The 21,768-nt window shown below is 40.8% G+C and overlaps 1 protein-coding gene and 1 long non-coding RNA gene across 3 annotated transcripts in view; both read left to right on the forward strand.

Annotated features, from left to right (window-relative positions):
* The window catches only part of LOC133992327 (uncharacterized), a 140,656-nt gene extending 119,132 nt beyond the window's left edge, over window positions 1-21,524 (forward strand). Inside the window, exon 2 of the long non-coding RNA XR_009927033.1 lies at window positions 19,964-21,524. This is a non-coding gene — a long non-coding RNA (uncharacterized LOC133992327). The remainder of the gene's footprint in view (window positions 1-19,963) is intronic.
* ccser2a (coiled-coil serine-rich protein 2a) overlaps window positions 1-21,524 on the forward strand; it is a 57,059-nt gene extending 35,535 nt beyond the window's left edge. The window contains exons 7-11 of one of the 2 annotated variants that reach the window (XM_062431039.1): window positions 137-202; window positions 287-397; window positions 5,306-5,449; window positions 11,435-11,519; window positions 16,459-16,701. In XM_062431039.1, the coding sequence (XP_062287023.1) occupies window positions 137-202; window positions 287-397; window positions 5,306-5,449; window positions 11,435-11,519; window positions 16,459-16,550 (498 nt within the window). In that variant the 3' untranslated portion in view covers window positions 16,551-16,701. Of the gene's footprint in view, window positions 1-136; window positions 203-286; window positions 398-5,305; window positions 5,450-11,434; window positions 11,520-16,458 lie in introns of both variants that reach the window. The other variant, XM_062431040.1, reaches the window with a different exon arrangement.
* Window positions 21,525-21,768: the final 244 nt, after the last annotated feature.

A 21,768-nucleotide genomic window follows, 5' to 3' on the forward strand; every position in this document is an offset into this window, starting at 1 on the left:
TGCTAAGGAGTAAAACAATTCCACCGCAGTGCCACAGTTCTTGAGGCATGCCTAAGGCAGTTGTCATTGATCCAGCTCACTGTGTGCTGTGTTTGTGTGTGTGCCCACTCATGTGTGCGCATGTGTTTGTTTCCAGTTTGAGGATACAGACTCTCCAGCAGATGTTCCTGAGGAGATTGAAGACAACACCACTGCATCACAGGTAACTTAGATTTAGAGTTTGCTCAATTTTCAACTGAGGTGTTCTGCTACCCCTAAAGTATACTGTATGTTTCTGTGTTTTCAGTTGGAGGAGCTTATTAAGGAAGTGCGGGGGCTCAGAGAAGAACTGAGGACGCGAGACAAGACCATTGCCCAGCTCACATTACAGTGTCAACAGCTACAACAACAGCAAATGGTGAGTTGGTGTGAACAGGACTGATATAAGTGAAGTCAGAAAACAAATACATTTCAGGGGGACTTAATGTGTTAAATTTCAATTCCAGAAGTACATTTTCCCCTTGCCTTATGTTTGGGACTCTGACAATAATTTCACCTGACAGTTGTATCGAGTTATTTCTGCTGTTGATGGCTGATGTTTGCTGCTAGGATTTTAATAATAAAATATTAGCATTATCAAAAACAGACAATGTTGAGGGGATAGAATTCATAATTGGGCTTTACAATCTCTACAACAAACGACACCCTCTATGCATAAAAACAGGAAAAACCTTAGGAAGAGCCAAAGGGTAGGGAGAAAACAAAAGGAAATTAAAGCCGCAAGTGGCGATGGCGGGCCCTCGCTCACCCATGTCACCGCAGGGCCTGAGGCATGGCTTCACAGTGTTCATAATGTAGCTTCACCAACTGGTTCTGCATGTTTTAGAAGTGGAATGAAGTTGATGGGGTCAACTATGTATTTTTCATGAATTTAAGTTCACTTCCTGTTACCACCGGGGGGCGCTATGAGTTACGTGGGAAGTTAATATATCGGGACGTTCAGGGCGGAGCCATCATCATGTCCAGCAAGTTTGAAGCTGATTGGATGAAGTATGTGGGCGTGAGAGCCACTCGTATGTACATGGCGAGCACGCCAAAGTTAGTTGAGCCCTGGCAGACACGCCCTTTGACCTACGGATGCGCAGAGCACAACTTAAGCTCAGCTAGGTCTGGAGATGTTGCGTACCTAATTATTGTTCAGGGTCAGTCCCTCATCACACATGTGAAGTTTCGTGGAAATCGGGCAATGTTGATGCAAAAAATGGCATTTCCTGTTTCCACTAGGGGCGACATGAGCGACACCCCTATCAGATGGAAGAGGTCTCCACCCTGGACCTGTGTATCAATTTTCATGATGATACGTGTTCAATAAAGCCATCAAAAAGCCAAATGTATTTTCATGGCGAGGAATTGATGGTAGCCACGCCCCCACAGGGACGCCATTACTCGTAGCTTCACAGTGTTTATAATGTAGCTTCACCAACTGGTTCTGCATGTTTTAGAAGTGGAATGAAGTTGATGGGGTCAACTATGTATTTTTCATGAATTTAAGTTCACTTCCTGTTACCTGCGGGGGGCGCTATGAGTTACGTGGGAAGTTAATATATCGGGACGTTCAGGGCGGAGCCATCATCATGTCCAGCAAGTTTGAAGCTGATTGGATGAAGTATGTGGGCGTGAGAGCCACTCGTATGTACATGGCGAGCATGCCAAAGTTAGTTGAGCCCTGGCAGACACGCCCTTTGACCTACGGATGCGCAGAGCACAACTTAAGCTCAGCTAGGTCTGGAGATGTTGCGTACCTAATTTGAACTTGATCGGGCGAACGCTGTGGGAGGAGTTAATTTTAGGCGGGAAAAATCAAAACCAAAATGGCCGACTTCCTGTTGGGTTGAGGTCATGATGTCAAGAGGCTTTTTTGCATATGTGGGTATAATACATATGTGTACCGAATTTTGTGAGCATAGGACAAAGTTAGCAAAATTCCCTATGGGCATTTTTGGACTTTGTAGGGGGCGCTATTCCACCATTCTGCGTCGACCATGTGCGACCACCCAAAAATATCGAATTTCGGATGAGGCCGGACGTCCGTGCAAAAGCATAAGCATTTTCGCATTTGGGAAAGGGGCGAAATTGGGGCACGAAATGTCGGAAGAATAATAATAATAATAATAATAATAATAATAATAATAATAATAATAAACATTACAATTTCAATAGGGCTTTCGCCAGGTGACTTGCAGTCGCCGCTCGGGCCCTAATAATAATAAACATTACAATTTCAATAGGGCTTTCGCCAGGCAACTTGCAGTCGCCGCTCGGGCCCTAAATATTAGATGTGAAGTGCACACACGTATGAAGAACATGGTTCAGACGAGACCTGGGATGAAGACACAAAAGAAGAAGTAGACGTAGTGCAAAAACGGAGCCAATTCATGACTTTTCAGCCAACAGTTCTATTATTATAAGAGCATAGTTTGGACTTTATATTACTTCAAAAGAAAGCATATTCACTGTTATGAAGGGCTGTTATTGAGGAGCTAAAGTGCGGGGCAAATGGCACCATCCTTTTTTATGATGTCATGTAAATATAGAATTTTTTAAGACACACTCTACATGAAATATGTATGAATGAGTTCAAATAGTCATAACTGTGGTGACTGACAGAAAAAGTAAATCATCAAGGCTCATACACTGTGAATGAGTGCAACAATATCAATAGGGAGCTTACTTCAGTTGAATATTATACAGTCTAGGCATGTGATCCTCGAGCATGCACACACAGGGCTCTGATAGTTCCAGCGCTCATGTTTGCTCATTTCTTTCATGAAGTTTTCATGTCCTACAAGCGTGTAGCTTCTCTTCTAGTGGGGTCATCTCCTCGACACCAATTCTCTTCACAGATCTGAGATAGTTCAGCATGTCTGGGCACTACTGCTGCCTTCCATTATTTGTTGTTTACACCAATTCCAGGTTTATCAGATCTTACAAAGGGAGAGCATGAAAATAAAGGATTCAGTTAACAAGCACAGGAGAAATGAATTGTCTATACATGTAATCACTGTCACTTATTTGAAGGATTCTGAAGATAGAGGGAGATTAATTAAAGCACACAGATGGCAGCCAAGACATAATGTAGTACTCCTCATCATATGCAGGAGTTCAGTTTCTGCTCAGCATGTTCCTGGACTCCTACATGCACTCTAGTGTGTGTTCTCTCACGGTTACGGCTGCCTACCAATAACCTCCGTTCTGTTTGCTTTTAGCTGGCTCCATCTCCACTCTAACATTCATTAGGGTCTTGAACAGGCTCCCTTGTTAGCCAAACAACCGTATGCCTGGCTGACATTATTCAAATCCCTGCCGTATTTAGAAATACCAAAATGTCAAAGCACGTCCTGTCCAACTGCCTCCCAGCCATATACTCTCCTTCCAATTAGAATTAGCACCCACCCACGGCAGGTTCTTTAGTCCAGCACAATATTGTTGGACCCTCACCCTCAACAAGCAAAGCGAGTAAGAAAAAAATGGGATACATTTTCAGAACTGTGCCTGACATTAATGAGTGTAGAGGCTGAAAGAGTGAATGTACTGGAGGAAGTAAGGAGATAAGAGGGAAACATGGGACATACTATTTACTCTGCTGACTCTGTGTTGAAGCACTAGGTTAGAGGAAGGCTTATTCTCTTGGCCTCTGATATCCCTGCAGTGCAACATTGATGCCAAAAACAAACACCCAAGCCTCAGATGAGTTTATGCTCCTGAAAAAATTAGAATTTTCAGTCACGAAAAAATAACAATGAGAACAACACTGGCTCTGAGTCTGTGAAGATTGCAAGTCATCTGGTTCATATGATGTCTAAAGTACAAAGCCAAAGGCTACTGGACCTGCTGTTTGGCCTTGAAACTGGTTGAGAGATAATATTACAGACAGTAAAGAATAAGTAGTAAGGTAAAGTTTAAACTGAGATACCGAAGGCGAGGGGACAGTTAACTGAACTGAACATAATAGATTAATGAGAAAACAATGGAGAAACTGTGTGTGTGTGTGTTTCAGGGAGAAAGCCTATTGCAATATACTGCATGTATGTGTGGAGGGCTGAGAAGAGAGAGAACGGGAGCGAAAATAAAATAATTGGAGAGAGAAAAGTAGAGTTATCAAAGATAGAAAACTGATTTCTCAGCCGTACTTGACAGAATGCAGTTTTGGATACAGCTTCCACGCTCTTGAGGCAGACTGCTCATGATTATGTGCTCTTGTTGTTTGAGCTGCATTGAAGTTTTCACCAAGGCTGGCAACAACTAGCAATTTCTGTCTGAGCCTGCCACAGTCTTTTCAGCCAAATAAAAGTTGTTCTGCTATTTATTCACCTTTGAGGGAAAATGTGAGATTTAGTACTGAATTCTTACAAAAATGATTTCATGCACATCATTTGTTGCTCTGATGCGCCATTTCAATACTGGATTGAGTTAATAGTTTGAATCTAAAAGGTCATATCAGGTAGTCAGAGTGGTTTGTTATTTTGTGGTTTTGACAGATGAAAAACAAGGTAATACTGCATGAACATTTGCTTAAAGTGAACGTCCATGCGTTTCATCTGCTGTAGAAATTTTAAATAAATCATGTAAAGGTAATTACAGCCATTTGCAACCTGTGCTTGATGTTCCCTAAGTTGGCTAACTCGAACATCAGTTCTGATAAACACAGCATAATAGTCTCATGATCTGAATTTCATTGCTCCTGCTTGGAGATACCCTTAATTAATTCATGAAACACCATCTGTGTTATTTTTGAGTTTAAAACCAGCCACATGCTAAAGATATTTCTCTTTTTTTCCTCAATAATATTTTTGGCTATTTATTAGTATGATTGTAAGTAATATTATAAATTATTTTAAAATGTTACTATCTATGACAGTCGTGCTTGGTATGTTCACTGCTTAGGTTTTACACTTACCAGTAGTGCCAAAAGGAAGATAGTAAATCCAACAACATTTCTCACATATCCCACTTGGAATAAGCAATGTGAGTTGTCTTTTTTCCAGTCATCTTTTGTTAAACATATCTAGCATGCACTAAAAAATATATTTAATGAAGACGTTTCAGGCCATGCATTATTTAAAAATGTAGTTGAGCTGGATCTCATTGCACTACGGGTGTTGTTGTACTAAAAGGGCCACTGCTGTAACTGAAAAGTACGTGACAAGCCTTTAAACAGCACGATATCAGGCGTAGGCTAAACAAATCTAAATAATGCACCATTCAGCTAATAAGCTTCCCTTCTTATTTCTTTTATTTATTCATTAATTCATTCTTGCCCCCTCAGCCTGCTCATGGACGGCAGGGCAGGTGTCAGTGCCACCACCAGAGGGCTCCCTCTTCATTACGACAGACCGATAAACAGATGGACAGACGGATGCAGCACTATGACAAGGCCACCCAGACATACTGGAGACCGCTCAGCCATCCTGTGAGTCCAAATATCCACTGCACCCATGACAGCACATTTACAACTTTTGTTTTGCACAGAAACCTCTCTGATACCTCAAAACAGCTCCAGCATAAAATGTGCACCACAGGAATGGGCAAGTTAAATAATAAATAGTTTTCTTTGTAAGTAGCAGTACTAGCGGTTTTAGTACAGTTGAATAGAGCACAACACCGCTTAAAATTGACATTATGATAAACTCGTGTCCAAGTGCATGTGTGCTGTATGTTGCTGAGTCACTCCACTCAATTCAGTCTGCCAGCTTCCCATTTATCTGCTATCTCTCTGGTCAGCCATGTCTGAATTTTTGTGTGACACCATGTTCTCTCTATGGAACACAGTTTATTAGGTTGTCAGTGGGTTGGTCACTCTGTGTAGCATTCTTCTTGCCCAGATCTCACACTAAACAGCGAGTTTTGAAGGTTGCTTTAATGGAGAAAAGAAGATAAATCTGTGTGAGGCAGGAAGTAGAGAGAGATTGACAGAGAAAGAGAGAAAGGTGGAAGATGGAGAGATATGTGTTCAGTATCATGCCACAATAGCATGCTGTGTGGCAGCCAAGTATTGATTCAATTGCAGGAGTGCCACAGGCAGGGTGTCTAGTAAACACTCCCCTAATTGACCCGCGCTCGACTAAAAGGGTGACAGACAGACAGACAGACATACACACATGCACACACCAAACACCCACAAACCCATTAGGAAGCACAGACAATGAGTTTAAGGAGATAAAAATAGAGAAAAGAATGACGTTTAAATATGATACCAAAGAGATGGCTAATGTAATTGACAGCCAGTTATCAACACACACATCTCTCAAAAGTATATTTTATTATTATGTTTCAATGTAGCATAGGGCACATAGAAACAGACTACCAAGGGAAACATAGACACAGACTACACAAGGACAAAACAGGCAAGCTCGCCAACCACAGTAGGTTCCTGCTTGCTACAAGAGCATATGGTTTAACAGTTGCCATGGCAACCATCAAAGCAAGGCTAGCTGTTCTCTACGGGAGTCATCTTCATGGTGAGAACATCTGTCTGTGACCTGTAGTACCAGTAAAATGGAGTTTGTGCATTTCTCTTTTGCTGTTTATATAGATATTCTGCTCTCCTTTTACCCTACATTACTGCAATTAAAAGAGAGAGCAGAGAATGAAACAATACAGGAGAGAGGGATTTTCTGTCTTCATTTTTCTTACTATTAGATGGTATCAAAGCCTTTGGCTGGTTTACACTGACAGGTTTAGCATCGTTAGCAAGCTTGGATTCACTCTGTTCTTCATACAGTGCTACACAATCTGTAATGTAGTGTTAATGTGTGTGTGTTTGTGGGGGTTTTTTTGCCTCTCTTTTTAGCTGTTTTCTTTCTCTTTCCTGTAGTGAAAAGTGGAGGTGTGCACAACTCCAACTCTTGAACAAAGTACTGAGTCCGCAGTTGTAGTGTGGATCCAAACACACAAAACACTGGCACTCACAGAACTGCTTATTTATTGTGGACAACTTATCCTTATTTATTTGTCCACAATAAATAATAAGACTGATCTATAAGTGCCAGTGTTTATTTCTTTCTCTTTCTTCACACTGTCATCTCTTCCTCTTGCTCTCTAAAATGCCCTCTTTTGTTGTTATTCCTCTCCTCTGACATTTAGAGTGCTGCTCTATCAAAGCACTTGAGTAGCCCTTGCCTTCTGATGATATTTTTGAGCAGTAAGCTGCCAAGAATAATTTTGATGCCAAAGGCCACTAACTGTAATCTTTTCATAGCTTTAATGCTGATATCTAGTTGCCCTATCAGTAGCCCAGTGAGTAAACCAACACCGTGGTAGTGAGAGGTCTTAAGTTGACTCCCCAACAACTTGTTACAGAGAAGTCTCACTGCGCTTTGAACTCAGATTAAGAGTATAACAAAGGTATAAGCTCATGCCCTATGACACTTGGACATGGCTTTTTAGGACCTTTAATTATCAGTGTACAGTTCATTATTCATACAGCATCTTCAAGCATTTGGTATATTCTCCTCAGGGGATCCATTTATTCCAATCATTTTTTCTTAGGAGCCAAAACAGTGTGCACTATTGCTCTGTACACTGCCCCAACTATTTTCATAATTTGTGCAAACCAGGATTGTACTCATCTCCTTACTTTTTCACAGTCTGTGGGAAGGGTTTGGCAACATATCATCACCAACTGATTTAGGCACCAGCTCCTCCGTCTTCCCATTTTAATCTGCCTGCAATCCAATTTGGAGTTCAAAAGCATGCTCGGGAAAAGGCTCATAATAAGCTATGAGTGTATGTCTTTGTCAATGTACAAGATGCAGACAAATATTGGACACACTTGTCACAGCAAGACATGCGTGTAGTGTGACATTAGGAAGTACTTAAATATCACTTGTAGGAAAATAATCTCCTTGAATTTGCTTTCTGCCGCAGATATGTTTTGTCTGCATACTTTACCTTTTGCAACAAATAAAATATAAGCTGTATGATTTTAGTCATTTTAGATGTAGCACAATAATAACTATGCAAGCATGTGTTTGCGTGTATATGTGTTTGTATTTTTGTTCTGAGTGTGTATGTGTGTGTGAGTGACCCTGATTGTCTGAATATGTGTGTATAAGTGGGATGTGCCACATGCATCTCTTGTACTCAAGTGCGGGGCACACTCAGTGTGACTGAACAATGAGTGAGACTGAGAACTGGGGAGCGGACCTTGTTAATAACCCAGATAAACAAACACGCAGATGAGCAGCAGCAGCAGTGAAACAATGGCAACACAAAAGGCAGTGTTTCATCAGTGGCAGACAGAGAGGATAATTACGGCTACACTCCTACTCCCTCTCCGTCTTTTAAACATCCTCTTCTTCAACTCTTCTTTGCTCACACCTCCCTTCACGTCTTTTTTTATCGCTGCTGTTGCTATTTTCTTTCTTTTTTTTCTTGCTTCAGTGATTTCTGTCTTTCCCTGTATTTTTGTCACTGTCATTCTTTCTTTGACATTACCCCTCCACTTCTTACGTCAGTGGTAATTAGATCAATTTCCTGTCACGGAGAAACAGAAATAGAAGGAATGAAGAGACAAGAGGATTGAACAGGGTTAGTGATCAGTGTTAAGCTGTAGGTTGAACAAGTTTTTCTCTCTCCTGACATGACTTCTCCGCCCACATCCCCTCTGTCTGCCCCCTTGCATCACAGACACACCATCACAAATGCACACACACTCATTCACACATGCACACTCATTAATACACAGGGACACACACTGCCGAGTCATTCGACAGGTGAAGATTTAATTGCCAAAGTTAGTGAAGTGAGACATTGTGGCCAGACCTCTGGTAATAGCTGTAGCCAACCACAAGAAGCTGACGATTCAAGCAGGCAGAGGCCTTGTCGAGGACATAGCATCATGGTATCTTCTAAATACTGTTTTTACTTGAAGAAAAGGTAGGATCACAAAAGACAACTTTTGCTTTACTTTTAAATTCTTGTCCTACTTCCCAAAGTTTCATCATCGGCTTCTGGGACTCTGCACAGGGGAAGTAGCTTAGCAAATCCTGAGAGTGCATTACATGATGAGAGTTTTTCATCATTTTTCCCCCTCATCTAAACATACATTCAAAAAAGTATATATATTATTTATTTTCGCAGATTTTCGCCCTCCAATTTGTACTGCCAGTAGTCCATGTGAACTGCAGTTGTAATCAAGATTGCTACAGACAAATGTGCTGCTTATGAGCTTTAGCAGGTAGGTGTAACTGGTGGCAGGTTTACACTATCACCCCAGCGCCAATGCCATAGTCCTCCCTGCCATTGTGCACACTACCCAAAACCCAGTTAAGAGTGCAGCGACCAAGAAAGGTGGTCTCCCTAGCTTTGAAAGTTTGAACAGTCGTGTTTGCTGAAAAGTCTGATCAAGCCAGACATACTGCTCTCAGGCATTGAACCCAAGGTCTCTGTGCTATTGGGCAAGAAATATAAGAATTTTTGATGAAATTGATGGAATATGAAAATCTTTTATATATTCCCAAGTTCTGTCTCTGTGCCCTTGTGAAGCTCTGTCAGCCCTTCATTGAAGAGCCTTTACAGGAATGAAAAACAGTAAAAAAAAAAAAAAATTGACAGGCTTAGCTGCTGCGGAGGTCTAATAAAGCTGCCAGACACTGTCAGAATCATTCAAGAGCCCTTCAGCATACTCATCGCCTAAGGTCTTTCCTCACAGCAAATGAAGCCTCAACACGAGGCTACTGCCCAGACCACCTGCTGAAACAGTTGTGGGTGTTCAAGGAAGGACATGGGTGACAGCAGATGAGGAAAACTCATTCCGCCCCCCTCCTGCAGTCGCACTAGGAGGGCTCTGAAATAGCATGGGCTCAACGTGCTGGGAAGTTGCTACCTTCCCCCTCTCGTCTCTTATCCTTCTCTCTTCCCCCTCTCTTACCTTTGACAGATTCTCTGCCTCACCTATATTAGGGTCCTATTTGAGAGGCGGCTCCCTCCACAGCTGAGGAAAGGAGTAGCATTTGATAAGGTTTTAGTCTGTCTGTCTGTCTGCTTAACGTGATGGCCCTGCTGCTCCTTCACTTTGCCTCTCCAGATGGGGGCCAGAGATCTTTGAATGGCTTAACCTGAAGATAGGTGTGGTACTAAGAAGAAGAGAGGGGCTTGTATTCTGTCAGTTACATGTTTGTGCAGAGTTACAGATGCTGACCAACTAAAATGTTCAAAGGACAGAAGGAATGAAAGAAAGTAGAGCATGTAGACAGCAGATGTGGTACGAAAGTGGGCTGAAATATACTGTTTGTGCAATACAGTTCCAATGAGTCACACTAATAATGATTGCACCTGTTTTTTGCTAGAGTTAGATACTATATTTGTCCTAAAGAGTGGATAAACACCTATAGATTTTCCACTTTATGTACATTTCTCAACATAGAAAATCCTAAGAGTGATGTACTAAAGAAACTCAAAAAATAAATAAATCTACGGCGTATTCAGTAGATACATGTTAAATTCACGACCAAAAAAAGAGCCCACATCCTCTCTTTGCTTATATTACCTCATGTCATGTCAGCTGTCAACGTGACAGGTGGAAATGTTGGGGGCTTCCAGTGTGGCCCAAGGAGAAACATAATTGCATTACATTATGTTACAATTGGAGGTTTCCAGATAGTCAGTGTCATAGGATAATAAGGGTCTCAAAGGCATGCATGAAAATAATCTCCTGGCTTTTAGGAACTCGAAATTGAATAGTATATAGATGATGACTTTTTTTTGTCTTTATTGGATAGTGACAGTAGAGATATGCAGGAAACAGGGAGAGAAAGATGGATTCAACAAAGGTCCCGGACTGGAATCTCTTACTAATGTTGTATGCTGGTGTCTGACCCCGTAAAGATTGACAATAAGCTATCAAAAATGACAAATGATGACCTGTGACTGTCACAACATGGCTAGCAGGACACCTAACTCACAGCAACTTAATATAATGATTTGGCAGATAACTTTTAACTTTTTTTCACATTATTCAGCGCTCTTTTAACTATATCCATCTCACTAGCACTAAAACTTAAATAATAACTTTGCAACAAACCTTTATGAAAGATGGACTTTGGATGTTGGATTTCATCAGTGTCTAATAGACTGAATGTGTGTGCATGTCCGCTTGTGTGTGTTCTGTGTGCTGTGATAATTGGGCTATCCATACTCATTAACAATGTTTTTATGTCAGCGAGTTTGTGTGGGAGCGTGTGTGTGTGTGTGTGTGTGTGTGTGTGTGTGTGTGTGTGTGTGTGTGTGTGTGTGTGTGTGTGTGTGTGTGTGTGTGTGTGTGTGTGTGTGTGTGTGTGTGTGTGTGTGTGTGTGTGTGTGTGTGTGTGTGTGTGTGTGTGTGTGTGTGTGTGTGTGTGTGTGTGTGTGTTCTGGTTCGTCATGCCTTTTGTCCTTTGTGTTTTTCTCTGCGTAGGGTGTGCTGCCCACCCCGTTGCTGTCCCCGTGGCAGGCACAGCACCAGGGCTTGACCCGTACCAGCATGCCCCAACGCAGACAGAGTGAGTCACTAACAATCTATTCCAGACTTTTCTCCATCCCTTTATAAAACGACACATCCTGGGGTCTGTGAAAAGCCTGAAAAAAAAAAAACAATTTTAATCAATTAAAACCTTTCTCTAACATCTTTGTTTCAGTTCATATCAGTATTTTTGCACCCTGCAATTTCAGTGCTATTTCTACTTTTATTTTTTCCATTTAATTAATTTAGAACAAGATTAGTAGTATAAGGCTAGTAGTTTTCCTGTTTGTTTTACTAAACATAGTGCAATGTTTTGCCCCCTAACAATTAATTCCCTGATGTCCTTTCCACTTCCCCTTTATTAGCTGTGTTTACTCAAAAACTGACTAACTCTGCTGGTTTTCTAACACCTGTATTTCTAACCCTCATCTTTACTCCATTCTACTGTGTATGATTTGCTTTAAAATGAGATATAGTGCTGGCCGTGGTATCAACATGTAGTGGAAATGAATGATATAGTGGTCCCCTTATCAGAGGGTATATTTCCTGTTGCTGGACAAATAACACACATGATCATAACATGACCTATCCAATCTTTGCTTTGGATGTAAAAATGGAATTTGTTACATTTTTCTGTTGACTCCAACAGTCTGATTCTGAGAAAGACAGGACTGCAGTAACAATGTCAGCGCAGTCACAGCAACCTCACCCATTTCAATGAATCCCACAACAAAGTGTCAGTATAATGCTGTGCTGATGAGGTAGCTAGTAGGCGAGGCAGGTAAAGAGAGTGACAATCGGTAAATAGACTTCAGAAAATGCACATATGTGAGTGAATAGCAAAAAAAAGAAAAAGATACAAACAAACAAAGAGAAGAACCCACGCTGTGTTCTTTTGATCTACTCCGGTGGGGCTTGGCTTTGAATCAAGGGGTAAGGTGAAATAATTGTGGCACCAGTGTATTTTTTAACAATATCTCAGGTTGTTTCAGCATCAAGTGCACTTGTGTTTATAGACTATTTTGACAAATATACGAGTACAATCCAACATTCAGTCAAAAGTGTATTTTCACCCAACAGAAGATTGCATGGGCTAATGAAGTCAAACATAGAGTATCAAAAGAATGTCTGTAGAGTGGGAGAAAAAGAGTAGGAGGAGAGAAGTAATGACACTGAAACATGTTAGAATAGAGCTGGTATGGAGTCATACTCGGATATAAAATGAGAAACAATAGATGGGATGAACACAAGTTTATTTTTGTTTCACTGGATAAACCATTAATGCTCTGACCCCCCCACTGGGAGCTGTGTCTGTAAATAAACCAGCTAAGAGTTCCTGCCAGTAATAAAGATCTGTAAAATAGGAAATAGAAATACCCAGTTATGGAATTAGAGAAGGACTGTTCACACAGGTCTTTGTGAATTTAGCATTAAATTGGTGGGTTTGTTTGTTGAGCTAATGTGTGACCTTTTCTTGTAAGCATGGGCTGGGTTTTAATTCTGGATTTAACATTTCCTAACTCCAATAAGTGTCTGTCTTAAATGTCTGTTTACCACTCTCCCCCCCCCCCTTCATTTTCTCTCTTTCTCCCTCATCACACTCTACTACCTCTCTCCCTGTCTGTCTTTCTATCTTTGCGTCCCCACACATAATGCGTATGGCAAGAAGTGGAACACCTAGTGCAGTACTTCACTGACAGAGCGTGGTACAGTAAACCTTTCTTTAACATGCAGTCAAAATGCAGCCCTCTCTGACCCCCAACAACTACCCCCACCCCTTTGCACGCTGGGATGTGGTTTGTGTGATGTGGCATGACGGAAAAATGACCTTCTACATCTGCGTGTGCATGCCTTGCGTTGGATTTTTAGTTGTTTTTGGAGTATTGACCTTGTACATCTGTATTTGGGCCTTTGCTCTACTCTTCTTAATGGAGGTCACAGTGATGCTGTTTTAGTTATTCTATTTCATCTCTTTTGTTGGATTTAGAAATTGGTTTTGCTTTGTTTATGTGATTTAATTACTTTCAGTTTCACATAGTTGTCTTTTTAATTTATTTTCTCTCATCAAATTAAGTATAGAAGAATCATTATGCATGCACTGGTGAATCCCTCTGTGTGGATTTGTTTTTATACTCTGGTTTTATACTCTACAGTGAATATGTGCTTTATTATTTTAGATGGTCAACTTTGAAAGGATTTTGCTAGACTGCATTTAAATGAGAAATATTTAGGAATAACTGTGATATTGGATTTGAATGAATATTACAGCTGTCCAGGGCAATCACCCTCATTCAAACTCCACCATCAGAAGCATTTCAGCGCCGCAAACAATAGAAAAATCTGAGTATCACACATCCTTTGCTCTCACACCATTTCCACAGCTGAAATTCAAACACGATCCGAATCCCCATTTTCACAACCTCCTACTGTATATTAAACGATACTAGTTAAATCTAGCTTTGAAACAGAGTGCCACCAAATTGCCACTCTCATCTGCCAATGTGCTGCAATCACATTGTCCTCCTGAGAGACAAAAATGGGGATTATTTACATCATATTCAAATTCTTGCATGCGACTTTTTTAATCACATACCGTTTTTCATGGTGTGGGAGACTGCAGATATGATTGGACATGGTGGGTTTCTGACTCTGAATCTTCCAGGTGCCTCAAATTAGCATGTTTCTTGGTTACACTGGTGATTACTGGTATCATTACATAACTATCATTAGCAAGCTGGGATATTTACTTCTTGTTAATACGGTGAAGAGCTCAAAATTAATGCTTCTAATTATTGGAATCTGTAGCAGACAGCTGTAGATGCAAATAATTATTGACTGTGACCCTATACAATAGATGTGTGACTGCGTGACGCTATCACTGATGGAGGCTTATTCCAGCTAGGCCAGCTATAAATACATGCACTCTTCAGAAAGGTGCTGTATATTATTCTTATGAAAATGTATATTTTAATTGGATTATTACCATGAATTACATTGTCCAAACTAGAAGAAAAAAATCTATACTGTTTGATTATGTTTTGCTCTATTGTTAATGAGAACAATACAGAGAATAAGTTAATCTTAATAATGACACTCAACCTTTAGATGTTGTTGGATTTATTTAGTTAATTTGGTTATATCACATGTAATTGCTGGATTGGAACAAAGTCTATTATGTATTTTGTTTTCAACTGTGAATGTCAGTAGGGAGTGCTCACTCCCAGGCTGAGTCATGCTAGGGTTGAGATGTCAAACCTAAAAAAACACTCAATAACGTCCTCATGATTTGGCAGACTAATCAGTTCTACCAAAAGAAGCAACAGAAACATCGTATATGTAGGAGTTTTCAAATGACAAATTGAAACACAGCAGCAACAGAAATAAACTGACACTGAGGGCTGGAAAAGGGTTTTGTAACAGACTAGCGAACACATTGTGGCAGGGGACCAGGAGATGGAGCTGTGGCCTTGGACATCTATTTCCACTCACTATATAAACAACTGTTGGTAGAAACAAGCAGTGCAGCCTCACCAACACAGCTACTCCATATCTATTCACATCCTCTGAGATCTTATTACTTTTTCTTGGTAAAATTGGGTTCATGCTTTTTAATAGCTTTAGATGGGTTTTGAGGTGGGTGCAGATTCTTTAGGTGCTGCTCAAAGGGCATTGATGCAAAAAGACGATTTCCTCTCTGATTTCTTATAGTGAAAATGAATAACTCCATCTAGCATGCATGCCTCTCAGAATCCATCTCAAACTAAGTAGAGTAACATTAGAAGTAGTATAAAGGATGTATTGATGTTGAGGTCATAAGCCATTGAGAGAATACACATTGTAAGATATTCATATATAGTCCAATGTTGACTTTTTTCTGAACTGAGCAGCTGTGCTTGCTAGTGGTTGGATGAACTAATACGCACTACTGGCCTTGCATTCTGCTTCTTATCTGGGAATGTTGAAGGGTTGTTGTGAAAAGGTTAGTTACTTTATAGTACTATACATCATCTGGGAATATCGTGACGCTTCTTGTTAAGGCAAAATTATCTACAGTACATTAGTCGGAGATGTGATACAGAAAACATTTAGAATCAGTGAATTATTTCTTACTGTTATATTAAACAAGTAAGTGAAAGCAATCTAAAATACCATTTCATCAGTTTACTTTACAGGGAAAACCAGAAAAAAACGAGACAGAGCTAGCTTAAAAGGCAACATTTAGTTGAGTCTGTGTCAAGGAGTTGTTAATTAAACACGTCTGAAGCCGTAGTGTATTGTGTTGTACTGGATAATTAATATGTATCAACACATTTTGAACATGACATTGAAGCTCAACAAACACAGTAATTGTTGCAGGTTTGTTATAAGATTGCATTAGATTGTACAGGTTTTCATGATTCTGTTTTTGTACCCTGTATATGTCCTCCTGGGGAAGGCAACACCATGGTGGGTCTGAATTTCATGTGGTAAACAGCTCAGCACGTGCTTACACAAGCAGCCGGTATCATAGTTCTCAGCAATGTTTTGAAGCTCCTCTGCGGCAGTGATCACAAAATGAATCAAAGACCTCAGTAGATTCAAGGCACTCACACTGCAAGGTTATTCTCCCCTGCTTGTTTTAAATGCTGAATCAGGGCTTTCTCTGTGACTTTCCCTCTCCCGTTCTAGGAATAGTTCAGCGACTGGCAGTGGAAACAGGCTGTGATATTAAGAGTAAATAAACCAGTGAAAGAAAAACAGAATCTGTGGTTCACTTTTTGATTCTGAAATTCCTCCACTTATGCAAAATATTCAAAAGCCTGACTTCCACAGAGATCAAACACACCACAAAAAGAGAAAAAAAGTAAAATCAGGTATTTTTGGAACATGATAAAAACAACTCAAAGTCCTGCATCATTATGCACTGACTGTTTCATGACAGTTTTATGCCCATTGTTTTTTTTTTTATCTTACTGATATATCTTTCCTCTTTTCTGCAGCCTCAAATACTACAGCCTTTCAACCCCTGCCTCAACGAGCCCCTCCACCAGGGAAGACTAGTAAAAACTCCCCCCACCGAGGGCCACAGTGACCTCACAGGGAATAGTACAGAAGGAGGAGCCCATACAGATGCTGACTGTTGTGTCGAAGGCCGCATGGTAAATGTGTCTGGCCCAGCAGACCCCAACAAGCTGAGTTATCTCCTCAGCACCCACCTGCACCGCCCGAGCTCCGGGACTCCACAGGGGGTAACTGCCAGAGACAGTCCAGTGGCAGCAGCTCAGCCTGCAGCACAGCTGGAGTGGAGAGCCCCCGCTGTAATACTGCAGAACTCTGTCTCTCCTAGATTTGCTGGATCGACTGGCCCTCGCATGCTGCAGCCTCCTCGCTTTCACAAGACTGTGTCGCTTCCTGCACTCAAGCCGGGGGGCACAAGTGGCTTTGCCTCTCTGAAAGCAGGATGTTCCTCAGGGCCTGTGGTTAACCGGACCAAGCAGCTGCCTCCTCCATCTAGAGGCCTTCCCTGCTTTAACGCCGGACCCCAGGTGCAGATTCCAAGTCTTTGTCGCACTTCGCTGCTTCAGCCCCGCAGAGTATCACAGCCTTTCAGGGATCCACGGTACACCAGCTCGAGCCTGGAGGAGCCCAACCAGGGCAAGCTCAAAGACCCTGGGTCAACAAAGATCCTGATCCCTTTGAGTCGCTCATGCCTCCCCAAGCCAAAGATTCCCTGAGGAGCTTAAACCTACTCATCTAAACTTGCAACTGGAATCACTCTGACTTTGATATTCATCCTCTTCTCCCCCCAGCCATAATAATAGTGTGATTGTTTTAGTTTTTGAGTGTCAGAGGGACATACTCTGAGCTCATGAAACCCACATGGACCATTTGGGGACTGTCTGTGTCTGCAAAATTGATATTATGCTGCTGTATTGTTTTTAAATTAGCTTCCACAACTCCAGCCTGATTAATATTCATAATATAGTATGTAGCAAGATCCTATTTTCACAACAATCCACAGTGGTATATAAATCCACAGTCCCTCAAAATGGCCTCTATAAAAAAAAAAAGAAAAAAGATGATGTCCAGTTTTAATAGCTTTGCACATACAGACGAATGCTACTGATGCAAAAATAAGAGTTACCATTCAGAGAAGTCAGCCTTTTCTTTTTTTGTAATGCCCACTGGCTATTAACACATTTCAAAGTGTGAGTTCACTTGTCTTCACACAGCGGTGACCTCTTACACACAGGTGCATTTGGCTTTCAACGTAGAGGTGGCATGCATGTGACCCTGTGTAATAGTTGGCCCAGGGAAAGACCGAGGTAAAAACAAGACATGGGAAAGAAACAGAGAAATACTTAAATAACGAGAAGTGGAGTGGGGACTGGAAACTGAAAAGCAAATTCGTTAAATCTCTGGAGCTGTCACTTCCAATGAATGTGAATGAAAATATAGTATGTGCTTGTGTAAATGTGTGAGAGAAATGAGAATACATAGAGGTGAAAGACCAAGACAACAGCAGCTTCACATTGTAGGTGCATACATGTTTATGGTTCAGAGGTTTGGAGATTCACTCTCCAAAACCTGCACATACTAGCAAAAAGGGTCACAGAATTTTATGTAAAAGCAACTAATAAAGACCTGTAAAAAAAAAAAAAAGAAAAAAAAAGGACATTCTGCTGGGGGTAGAGAGAACATTAGGATAAACAGTAAACAAGTGAGGAATCAGCTTTCATAATGTAGCAGAAAAGAGTAGTGTAAAAAAGCTCTTACACACTGAAGTGTGCTCATGTACAATGTAGGCTCACTCGCAGCCGTGCGCAAACACGTGAAGTACTCTGACACTGTGAAAAATATCTCTTATTTCAGGGTCATTTTCTGCATTATCTAAATTGACAACAGTGAACAGTAACAGGAAATTGGCGAGAAGAAGCATGCAACAGAGCTAATTTAAAATCTTACTGAGTCATATTATCTGTTTTTATAAGACAAATGTCTGCTGGTAAAGAGAGAAATGACACTTATTCCCAGTGCAAACACCTTGGTTGCAAAAATGCAAAATGATCTGCCTCATTTAAAGATGTTGTGATTTGATGTAAGACAATTCAACAACTCAAACTCAGGTTGAGAAAAGTGACACTTGATTTAGGAACAAAGAATTTGGGAGTCAATTAAATCACTTGTTAGGGACATTTTTTTACATTACACACTGACTTCCTTGAACTATCTCCGTCAGTGACCCTCACATGAAAACATCAGCTAACAGGGATTCATTATACGTGTGAAGCTGCTGCCGGGTGTGCGTGTATGTGTGTTTGAGAGTCTAAGCTGTTATCGTTTTTTTTCCCCCTGCTGTCTCTCTCTTTATTCCTTTCGCTCTCTTGCACATCTCTTTGGGAACATCAAAGGTATTAGCACAGTATTTTCAGGTAGGAAGCCTTCAGGGCTTTAGTGGTGTTTCTGTGGGAGTTTTGGAAAATTGTGTTTATCTCTCCTTTGCGGAGCCCTTTTGCAGTGAAACACTCCCGAAATGTCCCCAAAACGGAGAGCAGCAGTGTGTTAAAAAGGCCTTCTGACAGCAACTCTGCTCTCTTCTCTGTCACGCCGCGTGACCACTTGGTGTACGCCTCTGGCTCTGTCTGGTCTACTGCGTCCAATAATGCACCCTACATAGACAGAGTGAGACAGAGAGAGACACACACACACACACACACATACACATTCACATCCGGATACAGAAGTTACATTGATACACATATAGGCGCTCTGACACAAAACTCAGAGGGAACTCACACACACACACATCAGTTCACACTTCCAAGCAGCCACATCAACATATATACTTTGAATTTTTAAACAAAATACATACAAGTGTGTTTTGTTTTGTTTTGTTCTGTTGGACTTTGCTTTCGCAAAGAAACTCTCCAAGTTCACATTGATCCATCTATCCGCTTAAGCCAAAAGGAACACACAAAAAAGCCATCTCTAGATTACTTTGGAAATGAGTAGAGGCTTGTATGTGTGTTTGTGTGCGTGTGAATATGGATCCATGCGGCTGATAAAAAATGTTTACCTGTTGGCTAGTGCCAAACCGGCCGAGCAGTCAGCGTGGTTCTGTGAAGCCAAGAAAAATCCATTTCTTTTAATGAAAACAGAAATAGGGGCAGCAAGATATATATACGGCAGATGAGAAAGATGCACAGTGAGAGATAATAAGGCAGAGCAGAATGATAGAGCAAAAAAAGGAGATGTAGTGATGAAATGTTCGGGAGGCGATATGATCAAGATGGGCTGTGTGGTCTGAGAATGTTTGTCTATAAAATGTCGCCAAGGAGTGTAGAAGAGAGGAGTGGGAGACAGAATACGTAGCATGTTTGTGTGCACTGTGGTCCAGAGAGTAGCCCGATCCCCTCAGCTGTGTCACTCACAGCTTAGTAATGCCAAACAGGAAATCAATGTTGTCTGCCGTGTGTGTGTGTGTGTGTGTGTGCGTGTCTCCAGACACCTCTGGTTGCCAGTGTTTCTCTTTTGGAAGAGTGTGTGTGCGTGTGTGTGAGAGAGAGGGAGAAGGAGATGTGTCTGCCCACAGCCCAAAGCAAACTCATGCCAGGGAAAGCAGGGCAGGGCCATCTTTCTCTCCCTGTGCTGTATTCCCTATCTCCAAATCAATGTGCTTGCTTAGTTTAGCAGTCAAGCCAATCAGTCTCGCTAGCCATGCCATAACAGAACTACAAGTGGGCTGCAGCAAGTTGGATCAATTCTAATGCGTGATGTTATTTCACTTTGAGGACTCACAATTGTTTTAAGCTGCATTGCACAACAGTTAAAGTTACCAAAGGGGGCCAGGTTGTTCTGTATTATTATTCTGAATGGCACAGTCTGCATTTCAGCACCCAGTACACATTATATACAGAATAATGTACTTATTTGTCAGGTGGATAGAAACACAACTCCACATGAATGCTAAAGTTGTTCAGTATCTGCTGGATAGGCATGGGAAACTGTTTACTAACACGTACGCCATATCAAATTTATGAGGTGATGTCAGTGTTGTGTTTACAGTTTGTTTTCGTTGCCCCCGGGTGGCCATAAAATCTATTATTGCAGGTTTAAAACCATCATCTGGAGGTTTCTCAGGCAACCCGATGATGGTTTTTAAAATAAAAATTGAAAGCTTGAAACTGTAAATATACAGCTGCCTTTTTTGGGGGGGTGGGCAGGCAACTCTACTCCACTCCTGTTACTAACTTGTGTTTAAGTGTATCATACAGTCTTATTGGTTTACTTTTTCCACTAGTTTCACATCCACTACAGTGTTACAGGTGTCGTTTTCATCATAGCTTTAATGCTTTAAATTCACCTAGAAGTTGAAAGTGTTAGCAGATAAAGCACATATTGTACTGTAATTGTCCATAATTTCCTCCCACAATATGCAAGGTCACTGTATTTATAACTTTTCTCAGCTGTTAAGCATTGTCTCCAGTGCACTGTGCAATACTGTTTGAAGCAACAAGATGAGGGAACGCTACAATATACTTTTAGCAAACTTTTATGCAAATCTGAAACAAACTACTAAAAAAAAAAAAAAATCTAATCTGATGCACTTTAAATGATGTTAATTGTTGGTATTGAATGAATGTTAAACTGAATTTAGAGGTAACTTAGAATTCATTTTTACAGTATAAATTTTGATTTATTCTTTCTTCTTTCCCAATGTGTCTCTGTTTGCAAAGGTAATCATATTTTTCTAGGAAGTCATGTGAGACAGCAATAAAGGTTGCCCCAAAAATTTGACTAGTGTGTTTCAGCAAATCCTTATGTTCGACATGATCAATTAGAGGACATAAGTAGTTACTTTGGTCCTATGGTTGGAGGTACTAGCATGACAGTCAATGCTGATGATCTGGATCACGGACCCTCACCAATGCTCACAAACACATGCAGTATACACAAAGCTGCTGATCTCAGTTAAAGATATACAGTAAGAGAGACCTCATGAGTTTGTTTCCCTTGTTTTCACTGGTTGCATTTCTGTGGAAATAAAGTATGATTGTGAAACATTTATGGCTGTTTTTTTTTTGTTTTTTTTTTTAAATACTTTTTGTTGATTATGTTCTACTAATTTCAACAAATTTCAAAAGGAAGATGTAAGTGTTACAGCTGAAGTTTGGAGATTCACATCAGAAGACTTCAGGGAGCTCAGTTGTAATGCAACAGGGATTGTAGGTGTCCACAGTGTGAATGTGGACACTTGTTAGAAAGCATTAGAAATGAGGTGTCAAAGTAGGTGAGGCAGACTTCAATAT

This window comes from Scomber scombrus, chromosome 12, assembly GCF_963691925.1.
Source record: "Scomber scombrus chromosome 12, fScoSco1.1, whole genome shotgun sequence".
Classification (NCBI taxonomy): Eukaryota; Metazoa; Chordata; class Actinopteri; order Scombriformes; family Scombridae; genus Scomber; species Scomber scombrus.